General features: G+C 39.3%; 1 protein-coding gene across 5 annotated transcripts; it reads right to left on the minus strand.

The window, feature by feature from the left end:
* Positions 1-6,989: 6,989 nt before the first annotated feature.
* Positions 6,990-23,356, minus strand: LOC103715337 (14-3-3-like protein). 5 transcript variants are annotated; one of them, XM_039129354.1, is made up of 6 exons: positions 23,134-23,356; positions 21,970-22,423; positions 21,806-21,884; positions 21,379-21,501; positions 7,460-7,576; positions 6,990-7,363 (listed from the first exon to the last, which is right to left on the minus strand). In XM_039129354.1, exons 2-6 carry the CDS (start codon positions 22,374-22,376, stop codon positions 7,304-7,306), a joined length of 786 nt encoding a protein of 261 aa, XP_038985282.1. In that variant the 5' UTR covers positions 22,377-22,423; positions 23,134-23,356; the 3' UTR covers positions 6,990-7,303. The 5 variants fall into 5 exon arrangements, with proteins under 5 accessions (XP_038985282.1, XP_008801149.2, XP_008801147.2 ...); XM_008802927.4 differs by having other exon boundaries at positions 23,032-23,356; XM_008802925.4 differs by having other exon boundaries at positions 22,984-23,356.

The following is a 23,356-nucleotide window of genomic DNA, read 5'->3' on the forward strand; positions in this document are numbered from 1 at the left end:
GGTGTGAGTTGGAAATGGGCCGGGTCAGCCTTAGGTCCATTGGGTCCGGTCGGCTTCGAGAAAGAGATCGGCTCAAGTCTGCCTCGGGTTATACATCCCTATTAAAGTCTAGGCCCAGCCTAAACCCAGCTCAAGCCCGATTAAGCCCAGACGGCCACCATCCATGCCCCGAACGCTTTTTAACCCTGCGCCCTCCCACCCGTACTCTCACACCTCTCTCTCGCGCGCGCGCGATCTTCTTCACTCCTTGGGCCCTATACTTATCCTTTCCTCCCTCCTCTCCCTCTTCTCTTTCCATTTCTTCTCAAGCACAAACTAAGAGATGGTTTGACGGCACAAGTGGAAGGACAAGCCGCAGATGTTACGGTGGCGAAGGAAGAGGTTCGGACGGAAATTAGGGCTTGGTATTGCGGATTTTGCATGGCATTTGGGCCAGGCACAGTCGGGCTTAGTAGGGTCTAAGCATCGTGCTTATCGGATCAAGATCAGTAAGCCTTTAGTCTGGGCTTGGTTCAGGGTTTAGTCGAGCTCTATTTTTGGGCCTAGGCCCGACTCGAACCGTATATTTTGGCTGGGCTTGAGATTGGGAGAAACCCAACTAGACTCCCTCGAGTTCTAAGTCTAGCTTGGATATGTGAAAATATGAGATTAATTTGAGTAGGATTTAAACTATGATTCGATTAACCTTAGTTGTAGCTCATCATAATTGCTTAACTTTTAGTTGAGACGGACTTAATATTAGAGCCCAATGCAATTCTTTTAAGTATATTAATTAAAAGAAAAGTTATATTACCAATATATGTTGTTTATACCCTAAATATATTCTATTATATTAACACTACTAGGGTTCCAAGAATAAGTTCCCAATCCTAAAAACAAAAAAATAAAGGGATAGAAAGAATGAAAAGTGCAATTTGACTTCTAATACTTTTCTGACAAAATCTTATCTCATTTATCTTCACGTTCATTCCCTCTTCCTATATTATTAAAGAATTGATACTAGCAAACTCCTTCAACCCATCAATGGCAACCAACAACTAGGACTTGATGAGCACTGTCATAATCTGTAGCCTATGTTTATTACCCTAACTCTAGCTTTGGTCCATCTTAAACTCACCCTAACTCTCACTTAACCCTCTCAAACCCTACTATCCACACCTCTGCCTCTTCTACAAATTTCATTAACCTTTATATTGCATATTATATGTCCAAACACAACTGTAGCCACCTTATTTCCATTACTTTGACGCCTTTGTGTTATTTTCAAAACCTTCACTAGCTTGCTTTCTTACATGTAAGCTTCCATACATTAGTGCCTGTGTCAATATTACAACTGCTACTATCATGGATATTAAGTTATAATACTTAACTATAATCCTAACCTAGCAAAAATTTGGGTTCGATCAAGTTTTCAAGTTAAGCACTCAACTATTAATCAAATGAAGTTTAGGGCTACTCTACAATGATCTATCGGACAACAAGTTGTCTCGAGTAAGGAGTTGTAAGTTCCTATATTGGGCTAACGTTAATTCCAACTTGTTCATATGCTTAGATCTACATGTATTCATGATCATAGGTTGCCTTCTAGCAATAATTTGAATGGATGTAAAGTTTGGTATTTATATTTATCCATGTGTTCAACCTTCTAATGAAATGAAGCATGACTTGTTATTTTCAAAGTCCATCCTCTATGCCTTCCTTTGCTTTCTATCTTGACACAATCCTATCAACCACACTTCCATCTTCGACCTTGTAATAACAAAGCAACAACAAATGACCTTGGTTTCTGTTTGTTGGCAGCACCAGTACTTCACCACCTTTAATCAATCACCATCACAAGTCCCTTCGTCATAACTTTTCATGCCCATGATTATCATCATTCAACCACTACTACATTCCACCATCTCTCCTAACTCCCCTTCACTTTTCTCATACTTTTATCAATGGTGGTCTAGAAGGGTTGTAATCAAGAAATATCTAGGTCTGGGTTTTCATAATCATTATCTTCTTCAACTAGTGATGCTCGGCAAGAGTTAAAACTAGGAAGTATGATAAGGGTCCAAGATTAGATTTCAGATAAAGAAGGACCAAAGAGAATATATAATTACTATATGGCAATTGATTTTGGGACCAAAGAAGTTTGCTTAGTGAACAAATGACAACTTAGTCTCCATGAGAAAAAGTTTGGTTAGCATAGAAGAGAGAGAAAATTAATGATTGAAGGTATCTTCCAATGATAGAAACAAATGGAATTGACACTCCTAGTTTCTACCTTTTCCCAATGCAAATGGATGGCTCAAATAGAGTTCTTAATTTTTAGTTTATTATTAGACTCAATATTGAAGCCTCACTCATCAAAAAGGGAGAAATGGTTATATTGCACCACTCCCTAAAATGAGGAGAATGATTTGGGTTCAAATCTTTATAGACTATTTCTAAATTGTCAAATCAAAAATTTTTACTTGGAGGTGCTCCTACTATTATTCTAAAAAAAGTACTTTAAAAAATAGAAACCATTTCAAAACTACAAAAATAATTGGATGTTCAAGAAAAAGGAGCTTACATATTATTGATATATGTTGGGGCAAACTCATAAAAACATAGAAGAGAGTAAACTATAATGGGGGAGAAACTAAAAAAACTTTATTATATTTGGCCACACCAGTACAAATAAACATCGAACTCATCAACTAGATAAATATAAGAGATAATGATGGACTGATCTACAATCAGCCAAACTAATCCAAGGATGGAGATAAACTAGAAATCTGGATTAACTTCAACAATACACAATCCAATATCAAGTTTTCAAAATGAAAGGTTATTGGTTACCTTGCTCAAAAGATGGTTGAAAAGAGATATTTGTATCTATTGTTTATAGGCTTTGAAATGACTCTACCAACTGTGACAACTATAGTTGAAACAGCTTTTTCTACAACTAGTTAGGCTATGTATGCATATACATATAAAATTAGCCAAAAACTAGCACAAAGTAAAAAAAGATCCAGAGGAGAGAGAAATTAATTTGAAGTTTCATAACCTTCTTAATAAAAAATGAATATGACAATCAATTTAACATGTAATTAGCACTTTTCTTTATGTAAAATATATATTATTTGTCATTTTTCTTAAAAAAATTATTTGTTAAAGTTGGAAGTTTTCTTTAATATGCTCAAAGTATTATCCGGCAATTATGACCACTCATATAATGCATAAAACACTGTAACATTGAGAAAAATATTTTTATTTATACTTACTTGTTTAAATAATTCTATTACTTAATCTCATGGGTGGCTTTTAAAGTTGGATATAATTATTCAATGTTATATCATTGCATTTTTTGGGGGATAACTAAAATTATAGTTGTTGTCCTATAAGCTAAGTTTCTAGGCTTTAGTTACATTATGCTATTACTATAACAAAGTGGTACAGGAAATGATCATCTACTATATAATTATAAAAAAAAACTAAGGATGAACAGATTTAAAGATTAAGCATGATCTTTCCAATAATTGAGAAAATATAGAAAAAATATATGCTTTATATTCCAATAATATGTCTAATAAACATATTTATCCAATAAAGACACCCTCTAAACTTTTACATTGTCCCACTCACATCTTCTCTACTTTTGTGTCGGTTCCACTGACACCTCTTCTACTTTTTAAATAGTTCCACTAATGCACCCGTCTTCTTTCATTCTATTGTTGCGACACCCCTCTACTTTTTAAGTTGTTGCAAACACACATAGTTTAGCCTTAAAAAAACCCTAATATAACAACGTTGGTGTAGCCTTTTAATCAACCAGTAAACAAGCATGCACATGGTTCCACTTGATGCCTAGGTACCAGAACTATTGAAAAAGCAATGAATGGGGCATACAAATCATAGAAAATGGACTACAATCCATAGGCATAGAATCAAAAAATTCTCTAAAGAAGGATACCAATTATTAAACCCTAAGTATCAAAAGAGGGACTACAACACACCACATACTAATCCAAGAGGATCTCCAAACTCAATGTCAACCACTTTAGCCTCCATGCAAAGGTCCTTCCCTATGCTCCTCCACTTTTTTATTTTTTATTTTTTTGTAATTTCTAGTTGGCTGCCTGGCCCAACTGAAATAACCCGATCCAAATAAAGATTAGTCGGGTGGGTTAGGGTACCCGACAAATTTACCATTTTTTGATGGGATGAGTTTGAAATTTCTCGGCAAATTTTTAATTGGATTTGAGATAGATTTAGGTAGCAGGATTTTAAATGGATTCGGATATGGGTAGGGTAAATTTTGCAAGTACCCTACTTGCTGTAATTCCTACCGATGGTTGGGTTGCATATGCTTTTCAAGTTGGCTAGTTACATGGTTACAAGAATGAATATTAATATATAGCTTTAACTATTGTCATTACATACAAAATAACAAAAATTAATTGTTTTAGTTGATTTTGTTTTAAAAATATTGCTATTGTTTATCAAAAGAAACTGCTACTATTGTTTTTATTATATTTATTTATTATTAATATTTTAAAAATAGTGATCGCATTAGCGACCTACATATGCAGCCCATATAACACGTGTTGTGCAATCTCTTGTCAGCCTACATACCGTATCCATCTAGGCCTGTTAATGAGCCGAGCCGTGCTCGGGCTTGACTCGTTTTACAGAATCTCGGGCTCGGGCTCCGTACCGAGCTATGTATTGGGCTCGAGTTTGGGCTTGAGCTCGTAAAGCCTATTTCAACATACGAGTTCAAACCCGAGCTCAAGCCCAAGCTCGATAAAAGGCAAAGAATTTAGGCTTCAATTGCAATTCCGATGATGATGATAGTACCTTTCGTCTCCCCAGATAACGTTGACCTAGAGGATTGGGACGACGAGGGCGGCACCAAGGATCCGGGCAATGACCACCGCGTCGACGATCTGGTTTCGCTGCTGGTTCACCCCGCTGGAGACCACCACCATGAGGTAATTCCTCCGGTTCTTCTGCACCGCCATGCTCTCCCGACGGTACTCCTCTCCGAACTCCAGGAACAGGCAGTACCCTATCCCCTCCAGTTGCTTCCAGAACTCCTCTCTCCACTCCCCTCCTCCCGTCGCCGCGATTGGCAGCACCGAATCAGCCTTCCATGCCGCCATAGCCGTGGCGCCGAAGGTGGAGCAGGGCATGGGGGGGCAAGGGGAGGAGTGAGTTGGAGAGGAGGGGTAAATTGAAGAGGAACCACCCCAAACCCACGCTTCGGAGCCAAGAAAGCAAAGAAAACCCTAGAAATTCCTAGAACGGCGAGAAACCTTCCAAGATCTAACCCCAAGAAGCTGAAAGCCAAATGAGTTCGATCGAGTTGGCGCTCTATCCGCCGCCGCGGTGTAGATGGATCTCCCGATGGGGGAGGTCAGGGAAGGCTGCGAGGAGAGGGGGCTTCTTCATGGGGGCTCGATTCGATGGGGAGCGGAGGGAGGGATCGAGGGATTGCGAGGAGGCGAGGAGGGGGAGGGATCGACGAATCGGGGCACGAGGGAGAAGAGGATTTGAGGATATCGTGGAGAGAACTCTCTCTCTCTCTCTCTCTCTCTCTCTCTCTCTCCTCTTGCCCTTGTGTGGGTTCTTTTTTTTTTCTTTGTTGCCTCGAAGTACTCGGTGGGCACTGGGCGGTGTTAAGTCATAAGCTCGAAAAGGCTCGTGAGCTGCTTGGGCTCGGGCTCAAATTTAAACGGACCTCATTTTTGACTCGGATTTGGACTCGTTTGACTAACGAGCCAAGCTCGAGCCGAGCTTTGGCAACTCGGCTCGTTAACAGGCCTTATATCCATCTCTTTGAAAACTAATACCATGCCAATCTACTACTGTTTAAATGCTTCATTTATGCACTGGCTTGGCAGCACTTGATTATAAGTAGTTGATGCTCACCTTTCTAGTCCATTCGTTGCCCCGTTATGATCCTCAATAGGCTTGTAAAAGAGGCTCCAGTAATCATTTTGTTCGCCTCGCTCTAGCTTCACCGTTTCCGTATCCAATATCCATTACCCAAACAAGTACTTTGCAAATGTGGTGCATGTGTCAGAAAAACAGCTAGCTAATATTCTGGCAACTCATATTCTAGTGGGTTCGACATAGTGCATCAAGGCCATTGATTAACAAGAAACCTATTCGATCTCTTTGGGCAAGGAGAGCAAGAAACAAACCAGGGTAGGAGCGCAACTAGAAAAGGATTGACAGAAAGGATGTGCTTACTAAAAAGATGAAAAGCAGGGAGAAGTCAAAGAAAGGGTGAAGTGGAGTTCAAGGTTTTGAGATGCAACCCCTACAACTTGCATTATAATAACAGAGAATTTTTAGTGCTGAAAATCCAATCTCCGAGTTCATGAGATCGAATAGGTTTGTATAACTATGCTTTCTAGTAATCACACCCCTCAATCTATCTTCAATTAAATCTGAAAATCTTTGATATATTTAACCATTTACCATTGTCCCCCCTCTCTCTCAGAACATACAGGTTCTCCTTTGAAATTCATGAGTGATAGATGAACAGCACCATCAGCGGTAAAATTAGAGGGCAACAGACCTCCATAGGCTTCAACCTAGAAAAAGCAAAGTATGATTTCAACTTCCATTAGTAGTAAAGCTTATCAGATTTCAACAGTTCAAACTGGTGAAATCTGGAAAGATTTTAAACAGTTTGACCTGGTAAAGTCAACAAGATTAAGTCGTACATCATTGAAGGAATCTTTTCAAATGCTCTCACACAGCACTCCACAACTTCCAAAATTGTCCAGTACAATATTCACCAGGTTGATTTCAGTAGGAGTTACTAATGTGCTAGCCTAAAAGTTCTCACAGATAAAATATAACAATAATGAGGCAATAAAGGTTTGTCTCAACCCCATAATTACATAATAATTATATAAAAAAAGCTCAGCATTAGAGGCAAGGTCCCGCACATCTGATCTGCCCCATATCCTGCAATTGCGAGAGCCGCATACCCTGGCCCATCGTTCACTAGTGATCCAAAGTCGCCACATGCCTTTCTTTACTCTTTCAAATCCTCAGTCTATAATTTAATATATTTCAACAGAACACCATCCACCACATGAATAAAAAAAGAAAACGAGTTTGCACAATTAGAACAGCAATCAATAAGTAAAACATGTTTGCTGGTAGGTCAAATAGAAAGGAGGTGCACCCACACACAACAGCAGTTTCGAGTGACATCCTGCATGCTTATGTGAATTGCCACTATATCTACTTAAAAGAAACCACAAACTCCAGGGTACATGGCACCATCCTGAAAGAACGGATGGGTCCATTACTGCCCCTCTCCTGCTTCCTTCTTTGGAGCTTCTTTGATCTCATCCCCAGCATCTTCCTGGAAACCATAACACATGAAAGATCGTAAGGGTGGATGATACAAATATCAAATAACGGACAAAATGGCGGAAATTTCTGAAGGCAAGAATAAGACCATGATATCAGAGGTCCAAAGGGTCAAGTTGTCCCGGAGAAGCTGCATGATCAGTGTACTGTCCTTATAGGATTCCTCGCCTAAAGTGTCTAACTCAGATATAGCCTCATCAAAAGCCTGAAAAGCACAAAACATTTTAACAAAGATAACAAAGAAAAACCACCCGATCGAAGGGAAATCTCAGCCAGATCTGGAATCAACCATATTAAAATAAAAAAACAAAATTAAAAAAAAAAACCTTGTTGAAACTTTCAAATGAAACATAGACAAGGTATCCATCAATCTCTTAAAACAGTCATGGCACTGGTCTGTAATTTTACATTTAAAACGGAAAAGATGGAAAGTAAGGCACTTTAGTTTCTTTTTTTACATCTAGCAAAATTCAATTTTAGAAATGTGGAATCATATGAGAGCATATGAAGAATAAGATAGCTGCCATTCAAACTTAATTATAGTAATGATCAATAAATTTTAAGAGAATGATGCATAGAAGAAGGTCAAGTTCTCAGATTTGGGATTAAGGTCAAGGATAAATGTCAGTGTTGCTTTATATGAAGTTGCAATTCTGAATTAGGCTAGGGTTCAAAGCCTTCGAATTTTTTATGGCTTAATTGGCACTAAAAGGGATTAATACATGTATTGATTTTTAAGGTTCAAAATTTACTGTTATTGCAGAGGAGGGTGTAGATACAGGGTTCTTAATTGACTTCTAACTCACATACTGCTAATATTTTTCCACCAGATTGGATATTCATTAAAAGTTGGACTTCTTGTTTAATTCTAAGGGTTTTTAGCACTAGACTAAAAATTAGGTAAAGTGACTGGAGTTAATGGTTAAAAATGGTTTAGAGAAGGTCTAAATGACGGAATTTTAGAGAACATAGTCAAAACCATACTAACTTGGGAAATGGCAGGTAAAAAGAGGAAGCAGATACTATCATGTAGTTGAATAATTCATCTTTAAAATTTTTATACTAAATTCTGAATTAAATTCATCACTCATTCAAGAGCATATGAATATCAAAACCAATCAGAAATTTTGCATTCTTTACCAAAACTAGGTTTCTTGTAAACATATCCAATTAATTAAGAAACCTGATTTCACACAAGCAAAACAGAGGCAGAACTGACAATAAAGATTGAATGACAACGTCAAAGTCTCATCACCAGCACAGAGATCACAAGATGGCCTACCCCTTAAAAGTATTCCTGAAATTTAATTCTAGATTGAGATAACAAATTATTAAAAAACATATAGCCTTTATGACCCAACTATATGAACTCCTAGCCAGATACGAGCAGCACATGCTTCCTTTTGTCTAACAATGCAACCGGTACTTTGTTACACCAATTCAACGCAATATTCTTGAAAACAGATTTCCAGAATATTATCCAATTTTATGTGTCTTCAATCTCATAAAATATTTCATCAAGACAGCCTGGTCTTTCTCATTGAAGGCATGCTTAACCCTGATTTAGTTACACTCACTTACACCCTTATTCATTTTGATTAAAAAATAATACATGATGGTAAGCCATCATTTAAGAAGTTTCCAGTTTGCATCTAAATCAATTGCACGGATAAGTTCCTTGATCCATACCTTTAAAACTGGGCATAACTTTTAGGCTATCCCAATTCAAATCAAACCCCCTTATAAATACCGAGCCCTATATTGTATATATGCCTCTTGAGCCTCCACACTTATCTTAGCCACTTTTTTTGTGGGGGGGGGGGGGTGGGGTGGGGACTATAACAGAATCTGATGCAAACCAAATTTCCAGTCTTGCAGAGAAGGTTATACACTCATCTAATAATTTAAAAGAAAAGAACCATAGCATTCACATGAACTTCAGCAATATATAACTTGCTTTTAACAACATTTAATTTGATATCTTCCATATTACTTGGAGCGCACATATTTGACAGATCCAGGTGAAGTATTCACATGAACTTCAGCAAGTTCATTAGATTTGACATTAGAATACTGCAAATTTGGTAGAAAATTATCTAAGCATAAGATGGCAAAGTACAATTTATTTGGAAAAAAGAAATTACATACTACAAACATGAGCATAAGATAATTCATTAAAAAAAAGGGATACATACTTCAGATGACTGCAATTCAAAGTAATGTTTGCCAAACTATATCGAACCGGCAAATTTGGGGCATACCGAACCAAAACGGTCTACTACCAGCACAATTCAAAGTTCAAACTATCCATTTGGTTCAGTATAAAGCGCCCTCACCAGCTGGCCCATCCATTCGACTTGCAACCCTCGCCTCCCCTAGTACTCGCGAGCCTCGCCTCTCGCCCACCCCCATCGATGTTAAAGGTATGCATCCCCCTTTCTCCCTCTCTCTCACACGTGGGGATAGGGTTAGGGTTTCGAGCTCCCCACGCCCGATGACGAGGGCTTTCAAGCCCTCTCTTTTTCCTTCTCCCTCTCTCTCTCTCCCCCTCCCTCTCCCTTTCTTCCTCTCCCTCTCTCTCCTCCCTCTCTCCCTCTCTCTCCCACCCTATGCAAAGGTCCTTCCCTATGCTCCCCCACTTTTTTATTTTTTATTTTTTTGTAATTTCAGGTCGGCTACTTGGCCTAACCCAAATGACCCGATCCAAATAAAGATTAATCGGTTTGATGGGACGAGTTTGAAATTTTTGGACAAATTTTTAATCGGATTTGGATAGTAGGATTTTAAATGGGTTCAGATACGGGTAGGGCAAATTTTGCAAGTACCCTACCCAGTGCCATTCCTACCGTTGGATGGGTTGCACATGCATTTCGAGTTGGCTGGTTACAGGAATGAATATTAATATATTGGTTTAACTATTGCTATTACATACTAAATAACAAAAATTAATTGTTTTAGTTGATTTTGTTATTAAAAATATTGTGATTGTTTATCAAAAGAAACTACTATTATTGCTTTTATTATATTTATTTATTTATTAATATTTTAAAAATAGTGATTGCATTAGTGACCAACATATGCAGCCCATATAACACGTGCTGTGCAATCCCTTGACAGCCTACACGTGCTGTGCAATCTCTTTGAAAACAAATACCTTGCCAATCTACTACTGTTTAAATGCTTCATTTATGCACCGACTTGGCAGCATTTGATCATAAGTAGTTCATGCTCACCTTTCTAGTCCATTTGTTGCCACATTATGATCCTCATAGGCTTGTAAAATTACCATGCATGGAGGCTCTAGTAATTATTTTGAACGCCTCTAGCTTCACCTTTTCCATATCCAATTTCCATTACACAAACCAGTACTTTGCAAATGGGGTGCATGTGTCAGAAAGACAGCTAGCTAATATTCTGGGAACTCATATTCTAGTGGGTTCGACATGGATGCATCAAGGTCATTCCTTAACTAGAAACCTATTCGATCTCTTTGGGCAAGAAGGAAAGCAAGAAACAAACCAGGGTAGGAGTGCTATTAGAAAAGTATTAAAAAAAGGGTCATTTACAAAAATGATGAAAAAGAGGGAGAAGTCAAAAAAAGGGTGAAGTGGAGTTCATGGTGTTGAGATGCAACCCCCACAACCTGCATTATAATAACAGAGATAATTTTTAGTGCTGAAAATCCAATCTCCCTATGAGTTGATGAGATCGAATAGGTTTGTATAACTACTCTTTCTAGTAATCATACCCCACAATCTATCTTCAATTAAATCTGAAAATCTTTGATATATTTAACCATTTACCATTGTCCCCCTCTCTCTCAGAACACAGGTTTTCCTTTGAAATTCATGAGAGTGACAGGATTTGAAACCTAGACCTATCGTGTTTAATAAACAGGTAACTTGATGCAACCTGCTTAACCTGTCTAACAGGTTGTTTTGTTGCTAAAACTAAATAAAGTGAATTTTATTGTCTATCAAAGAACACAAAAGAATCGAGTTCTTGATGAATGCAAGATAAGTAACTCGGACATGGATTTAGCGATACAACCAAGAATCAAAGGAAATACATCACCTTGAAAACATTCCATCTGATATAATTACCAAAGATAAACCAAATAGAACTAATTCCATCAGAACATTAAACACGAGATAGAGATAATGACTTCAATTATAGGCTATAGTAACTTCAAAAGGCAAAACCTTTATGGCCCATGGTTTGAGCTTCTTACAAGATCAAGAACACCAAACATAATGAAAGCCCTAAGTGGGGAGAACCTTGCTGACCTAACCAACGATCACTTAGGAGGGGCGGGGTGGCCATGGAGGGATAGCGGTGCCAAGAAGGCTGGCCTGCTGCATCTCGATATCATTCATCTGCTGTTCCCGGTCCATCTCAATGATTAGGGGCACCACCAGGACAAGGAAGGTGGTGCTGGTGATCCAGGTGGCATGGCTAGAGCTCCAGTGAGCTTCTTGGAGATGGTGGTAGCCTCGGAGGGTACAATGGGTGACTGTGAGATGGAGCTCAAAACCCTAGAGAGAATGCCCTCATAGTTGAGGCTTGTCCCTAGGAGAGACCCCTTTAGCCTTAGGAAGAAGACATCGATTGTGAGACAAAGAGAAGGGGGGAAGAGAAGGGGAGAAGGAGGAGAAGGATGAGGGAGAGAGGATGGGAAGTAGAAGTGGCTCGACAAGATAGTGACTGTGAGGATGCTTAGAAGGCGGCATGGTGACGAAAACCCTTGGTGAGAGCCTCCGATTATGGAGCAAAGGGAGCATGGATCTGATGGTGAAGGGAAGATGAGACAGGGACGAGAGGGAGAAAGAGATAGAGAGAGAACGATGAGGAGAGGAAAGGGTGCTCTAGAACTCTCCAAAAGCGCAAATATTTAAACTGTGTGATGTGTTTTAAACGGCTTACCCGACCTGACTCAATTATTAAATGAGTTAAACAACTTAAGCAGGTCAAGAATTTGGAACCCAAACCCAACCCAATTATCACATAGTTTAAATGAGTCAACATGTTTGCGACCCGATCCTGTTTAGCCCGAATCCAAACCTTTTTATTGCAAGTCGGATATGGGTCGCGTTAACAAGTCGGGTTACTTTTTGCCACCCTTACAATCAGCCCCTCCCCTCTTAAATAATTAAGGTGGAAGGCTTAAAAGGCCTCCCATACCTTCTGAGCCTCTCCCTCATTTTTCTAAAAGAAATCGTAGAAAATTGCTAGAAGGGTAGGAAATTTGCAGATTTAAGCTAGATTGGAGGTAGAAACAATTAATGCCCCTCTCCCTTCCCTTCTTCCTCTCTTTTTCATTCAAGGCCAAAAATCGACAAGAAAATAAGAAAGTAGGAGAAAATCAAAAATTTTGGCACGATTTCATGATATAATGTAGATCTATAGATGACCTAAAAATACCATCAAAATCATAATTTTTGTTAATTGCATAATTTTTTTAAATTAAGAATATATTTTCGGATAAAAAATTAATAAAAAATAAAATAATGATAAAAAATATTGTAAAATTAGTAGCATATTTAGGGGTGTGCATGCTACTTTCTAAATTGGTATCGATTTATTTAAGTTTGGGCATGATCATGCACATAAAGGCATGGGCTCAAATTTCAATAAATTGAAAAAATAAGCAGCCTACTGTGCATAAAAACCCATGGACTCAAAAAAAATAAATGTAGCATCCTTGGTAGGATCTACACTGATCCAAACTCAAATTAAATTTCTGAATATTTTATTTTTAAAATCATTTTTACAATTAAAATAATAGTTAAAAAATTTAAATAATACAAAAAAATAAAAAAAAAGTAGTATTATGCGTGGATAATTCAAAAATACTTTCTAAAGTAGAAACTAATTTATTGCATTATAGTAAAATTTCACTATTTTTAAATAACTAATTAAATAATAATAATCTAAGATAAAAATATATCTAGATCTATGTTAGAGTTCTACATTATTCTGAATTAAAATAATTTTTTAGAAATATATCAATTTATTATAAAAAATTAATTAAAAATATTTAAGAAAGTCTAAAAATTATTAAATATTTGTATTACATATAGATAATGTACAAGTATTTTTCTAGACTAATTTGGTATTTTTTTAATTACAATGCAATTTCACTAATTTTCAAATTATCAATTGACAAAAAAATGTTTGACATGTTCGATAAACTTGCAGGAATAGATCTAGTGAAGGAGGCAAAGTGTAATATTGTTTCGAATCATGGGGTCACGCTCGAGTGTCGGCACCACTAGATGTGCAAGTGCTGCAACATAAAGTTCGAGGAGAGAAGGGGTAACCATTAATGCATCATTCGGCCGGTGGTTACCCTGACATGTTTGCCTGCCAAAAATGCGCATCGGAGGTCCACCAGCTTATGAAGTACTTCGCTGATTTTAAGGTGGCCAAGGAGAAAGTAGTTAAGAAGAGAATAAAGCTAAAGCATTAGGTAGCAAAGCCTTCATCATACCACTCCAAGGATCCAAAAAGCTACGAGGAGTCCGTACCGGATGATGAGAAGACGTAGATTCAAACTGCCATCCAGGCGAGCCTAACTAAAAAATAGCCGATGGACGAGATTACTAGGCACAGAAATCCATTTGAGCCCTCACATTACAAGCTAGGGTCTACCAAACCATGCCGTGCCGCAGGAAGTATCGAATCGACCCGGTGCCAAACTGGGTCAGTTCGCTATATAAAAACAGTTCCAGCCCCCTAGAGTCGGAACGTCAATGGCACCTGCTGGAACCGGTTAGGTTAGGTTTGATATGGACTCGGTGCAAACCGGTCACCGAGTCAAGGGCGTTGTGGCATTATAATGCCACAGCGCGGCCACTAGCTTTAAAAATCCAACGCCACTGAAAGGGAAGGCCCAAGAAGGTCTTCTCAACGGTCAGTCCACACAGAGCCAAGGCTTCTCCTTTCCAAAAAATCCACAAACAATATCGATTCAGGCTATCAGAAAGAAGGGCCAAGACTAAATAAAGTGTGCTTCCTCTTTTCTATCTCCTTCCTTTTTGGGAGTTTGAAAAAATAACTTAAAAATTGCAAAATAAGAGAAGATCATGCCAATTTTTTTGATTTGGGCTTTTTTTTATATGTTGTAGATCTATGGACGATGTATACGCTGACATAAAAAATTTTAATTTTTGAATTATATATAATTTTTAAAAATTAAAAATATATTTTTGGATTAAAAAAATATTTTTTTAAAACAAATATAAATAAAAAAATGTAAAATCAAAAATGTATTTAGGGACATGCAAGTTACTCTCTAAAAAAATTTGGTGTTCATTCATTCAAGTTTTGATACGATCATGCGTACAGTAGTCTAAGCCTAAATTTTAAAAAAATTGAGAAATAAGTTGCCTTTGATGCATATGCGAAGGCCTAGAAAAATATATATAGCATCCATTATTGATTTCTACATGGATCTGAACTAATTATTTTAAAAAATATTAATATTTAAAAATTATTTTTAAATTCAAAAAATAATTAAAAGTATATAATTACTACAAAAAATTATGAAAAATTAGTAGTGCGTGTTACGTAATTCAGAAGTAATTTCTGAGGTAAAAATCTTATTTTTTGAAATTATGATATATAAATATTTTTTGAAATTAAAAATTATTAAAAATATATAATTAATACAAAAAATTATGAAAAATTAGTAGTACGTATTACATAATTCAGAAGTAATTTCTAAGGTAGAAATCATATTTTTCTGAATTTATGATATATAAATATTTTTTGAAATTAAAAATTATTAAAAATATATAAATAAATTAAAAAATATGAAAAAATAGGATTGTGTATTAGATTAACGAGCGTACTTGATAGACCTACAGGAATAGAGTCATCAAGAAAAGGGCATACCATTCCGTGAACTGGCACGCCCTACCAATTTGGTGGATTCGGTTCGGCTTGAGCCGGTACCTTTGGCGGACCTCGAGCTAGACAAAAAGGAGCATCCAGGGAAAGACGGCAGGTGCTCAAGCTAGCAAGAAAAGAATAGGAAAACTAGTTGTACATCCATTCAAGAGAGTCAAGGAGTATGTTCGCTCAAATTTTGAGACCAGATCATCCCACAATTGTAGTGATGTCGACAGCTCGAGCGATAATGCATTTGGTAACCAAAGTGACACGACAGTTTATGACTCAACCTCAAGATGGTCTTCAATTCACCAATAATTCCAATTTACTCATACCATACAGGACAAGAACCACGATGTACAACCTAATAGAGCCCACGAGGATACTATTATATATAAAAAATGGGCCTCTCGAGGTTGTTTAAGATATGACACTGCTAATGTAGATGATATGGCACGTGAGTAGGTTCCTTAGACATATTTAGATCTGAGTCGTATATTGGATCTTTGATGGGGACATCAGAGCCCTTCATCCAGATGATCCTGAGCCCCCGGATTGAGTCAGACTCGTTTATTTGCATATTTATTTTATTTTTATTTCTGGGCTTGTTTGCATTTTAGGGCTTATTTGTGTTATTTGTGGGCTTATTAGGAGTTATTTTGTGTAAGGGGGTTTTATGTTAATTGTGTTTATTTGGTCCTATATATAGGGGACTATTTTCATGATTAGGGTTTTAATGAATGATTAAGAACTTTCTTTTCTCCCACATCTTATTCTTCTTCTTCCTCCTCCTCCCCTTCTCTTCTTCCTGCGTCCCTAGAACCTCTTCTTCCTTCTCCCTCTCTTGTTCTTCCTTCTTCTCCTCTTTCCCCGCACTTGTGCTACATCAACTTAGTATCAGAGCCGCCGGCTTTGCCCCCGCTGCCAAAGCCACAAGCTAAGTTATCTGCCAACGCCCGGGATCTAGTCTCTTTCTTTCTCGATTCTCACCAGAGGCAAAGGGGAAACCCTGTCTGTGGGTCCTTCCCACCAGCCGTCACCCCCGTGAACACCTCTACCACCCGCCGCCAGACCACCAGTGGTTCTTCTGCGGTCTCCCAAAAGTTAAGCCGTAGCCGTCCGGGATCAAGCGTCACAGGCAAACAGCAAAAAAAAAAAAAAGAAGAAGAAATCTTCCCCGCGGCCGAGAAGTTCCACTGTGTCCCTCCCTGAGCCCGCTCCTTTCCGCCGCCGCCGCCCCATCCCTTTCTTCCGCCGCCGCAACCCCTCGGAGGAAATCGCCGCTCGCGGAATCCAGTGAACGGCCGCCATCCACCGCCGCAGGTCACGGAGCCGCAGCCGTGACCGCCGCCGCGCCGCCGGAAGCCGCCGCCTGCCAGAGCCTATGAACCAATCGTCCCGTCGCTGCAGAGTTCCGCCGCAGCCCGTCCCCGCAGCCGCCGCCGCGAGGAACGGCTCGCCCTTCCGAACCATCGGGAGGTTGAAGAAGGAATCAGGGTAACGGGTAAGTTCTCAGCCCGATAACCCGCAACCCGGTAATCCGGGTCCAAAAAAAAGCTCCGCACGTGACCGCACGTGCATGCAAAAAAAAAAAAAGCAAAAAAAAAAGAGAAAAAAAAAACCTACCTCTGTTCGTCTTCTCCGGCCGCATGCAGCGCCACCGCCATTGAGCGCCGCTCCACCCGTGCCGCCGCCGAGCTCCGCCGCGCGCCGCCCACCCTTCGCCGCTTCCGCTCCACCAGCCGAAGCCACCATCCCCTTCTTTCTTCAGTGTCCGCCTCCACCGCGCCGCCCAACCCCTCCTTCCCTCGAGCTCCGCCGCCACCCGCCTGCCGCTTCCTCTGCTCCGCCGCCGCCCGTCACCATTCCGAACCCTCTCCCTTCCATTTCGGCCGCTGACGTCTCCTTCCACACAAATCCCTCTCCCTTTTAACCGACCAACCCTTCTCCTCTTTCTCCAGCCATCAGAGCCCAACACCAAGAAAACCCCCTCCTATCCAAACCACACCTGACCCCCACTTCCCTCTCACCAAAGGCCCTCGAGCCCCGCACATCAAACCCCCACTCCTCCAACCCATCTTCCCCTTCCATCCACTAACGGCCACGCAGCCCACACTCGGCATCAGTCCTCCTCACAGGTCCAAGACCAACTGGCCCAAAGCCCATAACTCAAGCCACTTTTCTCTCGTAAGGCCAATCCATCATGCCTACAAAAACTGCAGCTCGTCAATTTGATGTAAGCAGACGCAAGTAGAAGCCAATTGAAAGGGTCCATCAGCTGCAACCGCGCACCGATCATCGCCCCGGCCCACGAGCACACATTCTGGTCGCCCTTCACGACAAGTAATAAGGTTTCTACTTTTCTTGGGCTTGTTCATTTAATTATGTTCTAGTTCTCTTGCATGATAGCCACATTTTGAAAACTTGCTTTTGCTGTCAAAATTCAGAACATAGAACCCCTACTTTCAAACCCATCCTATTTGCCCTTTTAAAATCTAAATATTAAATTAGCACACCCTAACAACTGGATGTTTCTCAACATTCTTCGATCAGATTGATTTAGGATCAGAACAACTGTACTACTTGATTGCAATCTAATTTCTTAAATTGAATAATCTTAATCCTTAATTCTGAATAACCGAAGTAAAAATCAGCAACATTTAAATTTTAAGTTATTCTTGTGAAGACTTGCTGATTTCTGAAATCACAATAGATTGCATTAGTAGGTTGTCCTGCATCAAATTTGGTCCTACATCATAGTTATTAGGGTTTCATTAGTGACACTGCATTTCACATCATCACCCAGTGTCATCATTGCATGCCAACCTGTAGTGATATGGAGTACTATCTCAATCAACCTAAAACCCCTGTAGCTACCATGAATTCCGACATTTTGAGGTCTCTCCTAGAACAGATCGTTGCCATGCAGGCTGGATATAAGGAATTCACACAAGAGATCCGTGAGCTCATGCAAAATTCTAGGACCCCTACACCGCCAACCCCTATTGCAGCCCAACCTAAAATCGGTTTGGTTGCACCACCTGTAATCCTTCCCCATTTTCTTGGGCACCAAACCCAATGCTCAAGGTGTCAACAATTCGACCACATAGCATCCCAATGTTCCATTAGGACCTACCTGATTACTGAACCAGAAGTTAGGAGCCAAGAGGTCGAATATGTCGAAGAAGTGTATGAACCAAATATAGAAGACTACGAAGAAGACTTTGAAGACGAACCTATAGAATTAGATTTTGTCCAAAATGATTCCCAAAGGGAGACTATTGATCTAAGTACAACCAAGCCACTTCACATCACTACTGTGGAAGAGGTAGTGACAGATATTGAGAGCCAGTCACCTGAATTGGCACTTGTAGCTAAAGATACCCATGTGGAGTCCAATCTTGAACATTCCCCTATAGTAGTTTCCCTTCTAGAGGAGTTTAATGATGTAGTCCCTGATGATCTTCCAGATGCACTTTCTCCGATGCGTGATATCCAACACGCAATTGATCTAGTTTCCGGAGTATTTCTGCCCAACTTTCCACATCATAGGCTCAACCCAAATGCATATGCTAGGATCTGGGATTTAATATTACCGACAGTTGAGTTTGCATATAATAGTTCGGTTCATAAGTCCATAGGCATAAATCCATTCGAAGTGGTGCATGATTACAAACCTAGGCAACCCATAGACCTGTTTTTCATGTCTCATCAGTATAGAGTCTTTGAGTCTGCACAATCAATTGCATCACATCCACATTCATTGTATCAAGAAATCAGCAATTGTAGTCACTTTAATAACTTAAAATATAAATCCCTTGCTGACTTACACAGACGTTATAAAGAGTTAAGTGAAAAAGATTACGTCATGATAAGAATTAGGCTTGAACGATTTTCTTTAGATACGTTTAAGAAATTGCAAACTTGTAGTGCAGAACCGTTCAAAATTTTAAAGAAAATCAGTTCGAATGCATATGTTGTGGATCTTCCTGATGATTATGGGATTAGTGCGACATTTAATATTGAAGATTTAGTTCCATACAAAAAGATAATATTCATGCCTTCTGACCCCTTTATTGATATACATGCCCATGTTGGACACCCTGACCTATTACCTGCTGTTGAGCCACCACCTCCCACATTTCATATACGCAGAGAACAAATAAAACATATATTGGATGAGCAGGTTATTTCAACCAGGAACGGTAGTTACCAACGTTACCTTGTTCGGTGGAAAGGTCGACCAAAGTCTGATGTGACGTGGATTTCCATAGCACAGTTGCAGCGCCTTGACCCCGATCTTCTGGAGCAGTACGATAGCCGGCCAGACCTGTACTCGACGGGGTCGAGTTTTTCTCATCCGGGAGGAGTTGATGGGGACATCAGAGCCCTTCATCCAGATGATCCTGAGCCCCCGGATTGAGTCGGACTCGTTTATTTGCATATTTATTTTATTTTTATTTCTGGGCTTGTTTGCATTTTAGGACTTATTTGTGTTATTTGTGGGCTTATTAGAAGTTATTTTATGTAAGGGAGTTTTATGTTAATTATGTTTATTTGGCCCTATATATAGGAGACTATTTTCATGATTAGGATTTTAATGAATGATTAAGAACTTTCTTTTCCCCCACATCTTATTCTTCTTCTTCCTCCTCCTCCCCTTATCTTCTTTCTGCGTCCCTAGAACCTCTTCTTCCTTCTCCCTCTCTTGTTCTTCCTTCTTCTCCTCTTTCCCCGCACTTGTGCTGCATCAATCTTATTTCATATAAACAGACAGTGACAATATGGATATAGTTTGTCTAAGGTATCGTATAAGCAGGCACCATCCTTCACAGTATCAAGTATCTTGTGGATTAGATTTTGCTTCTGGGATTTTCAGGTAGCTAGCCCAATATCAGACAAATAACTCCTCTCAAGCCACCTATCTAGAGTACACAAATTACTTCTCTCAAGATAGCTATCCAACAAGCTCAAATTATGGGAGGATATAGATGCAGGACTAGGTCACAATGTTCTTGGAGTCTTGTTTTGTTGTGTCGAGCCCAGCTACAAGCACAATGCCGATGTCTACGAGAGATATTGATACTCCACAAGATTTTAGATGTCGGTACGTTTTTTGTAATTTAAATACATTAAAGTACTCCATATGTTGTATTGTGTGTATATTTACTTATAAATATATTAACTAATCTACTAAAATTCCATTTCATTTCATTGTATAAGTGACATCAAAACAACGATAAAATTACAAATACGACAACGATGATGATCAAAATTATAGATAGAAACAAAAATTTAAGAAAACAAAAAATTGAAAAAATTACGAAATTATTCATCATGTTGTCAAATCATGCCTTGAGTTCTTCCGTGCTCCCCTCTAGGCCATCAATTTGCTTCATGCTGTTTTAAATCTCTCCTATTTTAATTTCCATACCATTAATAGACCACTAGAATTTATTAATCTTGTATGAATGATATTATATATTTAATCATTACCTAACATAGATTCTATCTATTATAGCAGTACAAATCATCCACCTATAACAGACATGAATGCAAAAACATAAATGTATGCACATCCAGACTGACACCTGCACACTCACCATCATGCCAAGCATGCAAACATCAACACATAACTGAGGGGAAATTGCACACTTATCTATTTTAATCCTAGGTAAGGCGAAGAATAGTCTATTACAAGGTTACCAATCAAGTATCCTAAGTTCCACTTCATAAATATTTTACTCCAAGAGATAGCCCATATTAGATAATACCGCAGACATCATTTATGGATATAACCTGGCAAAGGAGAATGCAGTCAACTCATGTGATGATGTAAACAAGGCTTGTAGAAACTTTTGTAATAGTTTTTTTTTTTTTTTGCCTATCTGTGCAAACTTTTAACAGACTTTGGAAAATCTTTGGTTGGACAAACATATTCTAATAGTTCTATTTATGCTTTGTATGTAAGAGTTCTTGGTTCTGCTTAAGAAGCAAGAACAAACAGAAAGAATTATACCTGCTGAACAGATCTGAATACAAACTGCTCAAGAACTAGCCAATACTTAACGACTTCATACGAAATCAAACGAAGTATAATTAGCAGGAACAAACCTGTTTTGCAAGACTGCAAGCACGGTCCGGGGAGTTCAGGATCTCATAGTAGAAAACAGAGAAATTAAGTGCAAGCCCAAGCCTTATCGGGTGAGTTGGGGCCAGTTCAGCCAGTGCAATATCCTACAAAACATTCAAAATCATTTCTAAACTAATAAAATATGAGTGATTTGGCAAAATTCATGGAAAATATACTTGAAGAGAACAAGGTTTTGCTATGATAAGCAAAGTTCTTCCGAATCATCACGATAAACCAACTTTTCTAGATTCAATGTAAATGAATAGGAGTATGAGAAAAAAAATAAACTTTTGATAGATTTAGAATTCTTTATCAGTCGAAATATTTGCTTCTTCTTTCTCCAAGAGATACTAGTACCAGGCCACTACCAAGATATCAGCAATGATAGAATAAAAGAAAAAGGCTGACCTGAGCAGACTTGTAAGCCATCAGTGTATTCTCAGCAGCGTCCTTCCTCTCCGACCCTGTCTTAAACTCCGCAAGGTACCTGTTTAGCATGATCATTCAATAACATTCTGAACACTGTTTTTCATCTGCCTCCCAACTCTAAAATTCTCTATAATCCCACCAACCTGTGGTAATCTCCCTTCATCTTGAGGTAGAACACCTTCGACTCAGCAGCAGCGGCAGAGGGGATGAGGTGGGAATCAAGCAGCTTCAGGATGCCATCACAGATCTTGCTGAGCTCACCCTCAATCTTGCCCCGGTACTCCTTGATCGTGGAAACATGATCCTCATTCCCACGGCTCTCCTCCTTCTGCTCAATCGAGGAGATGATGCGCCACGAGGCCCGGCGGGCCCCGATCACATTCTTGTAGGCCACAGACAGAAGGTTGCGCTCCTCTACATTGAGCTCCTCCACATCCACAGTCTTTGCCACCTTCTCCATGAATTCTACCATCTCCTCGTACCTCTCTGCCTGCTCGGCCAACTTGGCCATGTACACATTCTCCACACGAGTTGATTCCGCCGAAGACATCTTTTCTCCTCCTCTTTTATGTAGAACTTCTCACTCTCTCGTATATTCTGTAGTCATTTAATAACAGATCTAGATCAAAACTTCAATGGAATTAAAATATATATACATATAATAAAGTACAAAATTATTTATTTTTATTTGCCGGCGGAGCTCGATTAACTAGAAAAGCTAAAAATCGAATCAAGAAACTATGGAGAGAAAAACGAGAATATGCATTTGCTCGAATTCTTTCATCCTTTTTTCCTTTTTTTTCCAGTCTTCCGAAGTCTGCTATGAATCATCAATTGGATTCTCGGAACAAATAAAAAAAAAAGGAGAGCAAACTTAGGGGAAATGTACGGCTTTCATCAAAGATTAATCCTTCAAATGAAACCGAATTTTCACTTGAACAAAAATTTGAAGAAAACAACATATAAATCATGAAATCTAACCTCCTAATAAAAAAAATACAAATTCCTTGGACCGCAGAAAAACGGAAGCGAGAAGAATGGTCCAAATCAATAAAATGGATGCAAGGAATCGTATCAATCAAACTAATAACAAACAGATAAACTTTCTAAGCATGGAGCAAGGCAGAGACGATAGAGACGACAAGAAGAAATCTCACGGAATAAAGCGGAAAGGAAAACGGAAAAGAAAAAAGAGCTGAGAAAACCGAGACTTCTCTCCGTCCTTAGCCGCGTTCTCTCTTTCTCCGGTTTTGGGTTTTCGAGGGCGGAGAGAAGGTGGGGGCTGGGAGGTTGGCAGAGGTGTCGACCCCTAAAAAGCTCGGGCACGGATAGCCAATTAGCCAATGGGGAAGCGACAGGTAGTGGAAAGACTCGTGAGCCTGCGCAGTTGCTGACCGACGGCTGCGCGACCGAGGCGAGGAAGAAAGCATGGCGCCGCTGGAAGCCAGCTTGCGCGATGCATGGCCAGATTTAGACAGGTGCAGTGCTCGCGTGAGAGGCGTGAATCGCCGCTACATTCACACCCCGCCC

The sequence above is a fragment of the Phoenix dactylifera genome, chromosome 8 (genome assembly GCF_009389715.1).
Source record: "Phoenix dactylifera cultivar Barhee BC4 chromosome 8, palm_55x_up_171113_PBpolish2nd_filt_p, whole genome shotgun sequence".
Lineage (NCBI taxonomy): Eukaryota > Viridiplantae > Streptophyta > Magnoliopsida > Arecales > Arecaceae > Phoenix > Phoenix dactylifera.

Bases quoted from the DNA above. Each gene is read 5' to 3' on its own strand.
- LOC103715337 (XM_039129354.1), bottom strand. From the start codon at position 22,376: ATGTCTTCGGCGGAATCAACTCGTGTGGAGAATGTGTACATGGCCAAG. The intron at 21,502-21,805 runs GTCAGCCTTTTT...AATGTTTTGTAG, and splicing joins TGGCTTACAAGTCTGCTCAG to GATATTGCACTGGCTGAACT. The intron at 7,364-7,459 runs GTCTTATTCTTG...TATGGTTTCCAG, and splicing joins TTTGGACCTCTGATATCATG to GAAGATGCTGGGGATGAGAT.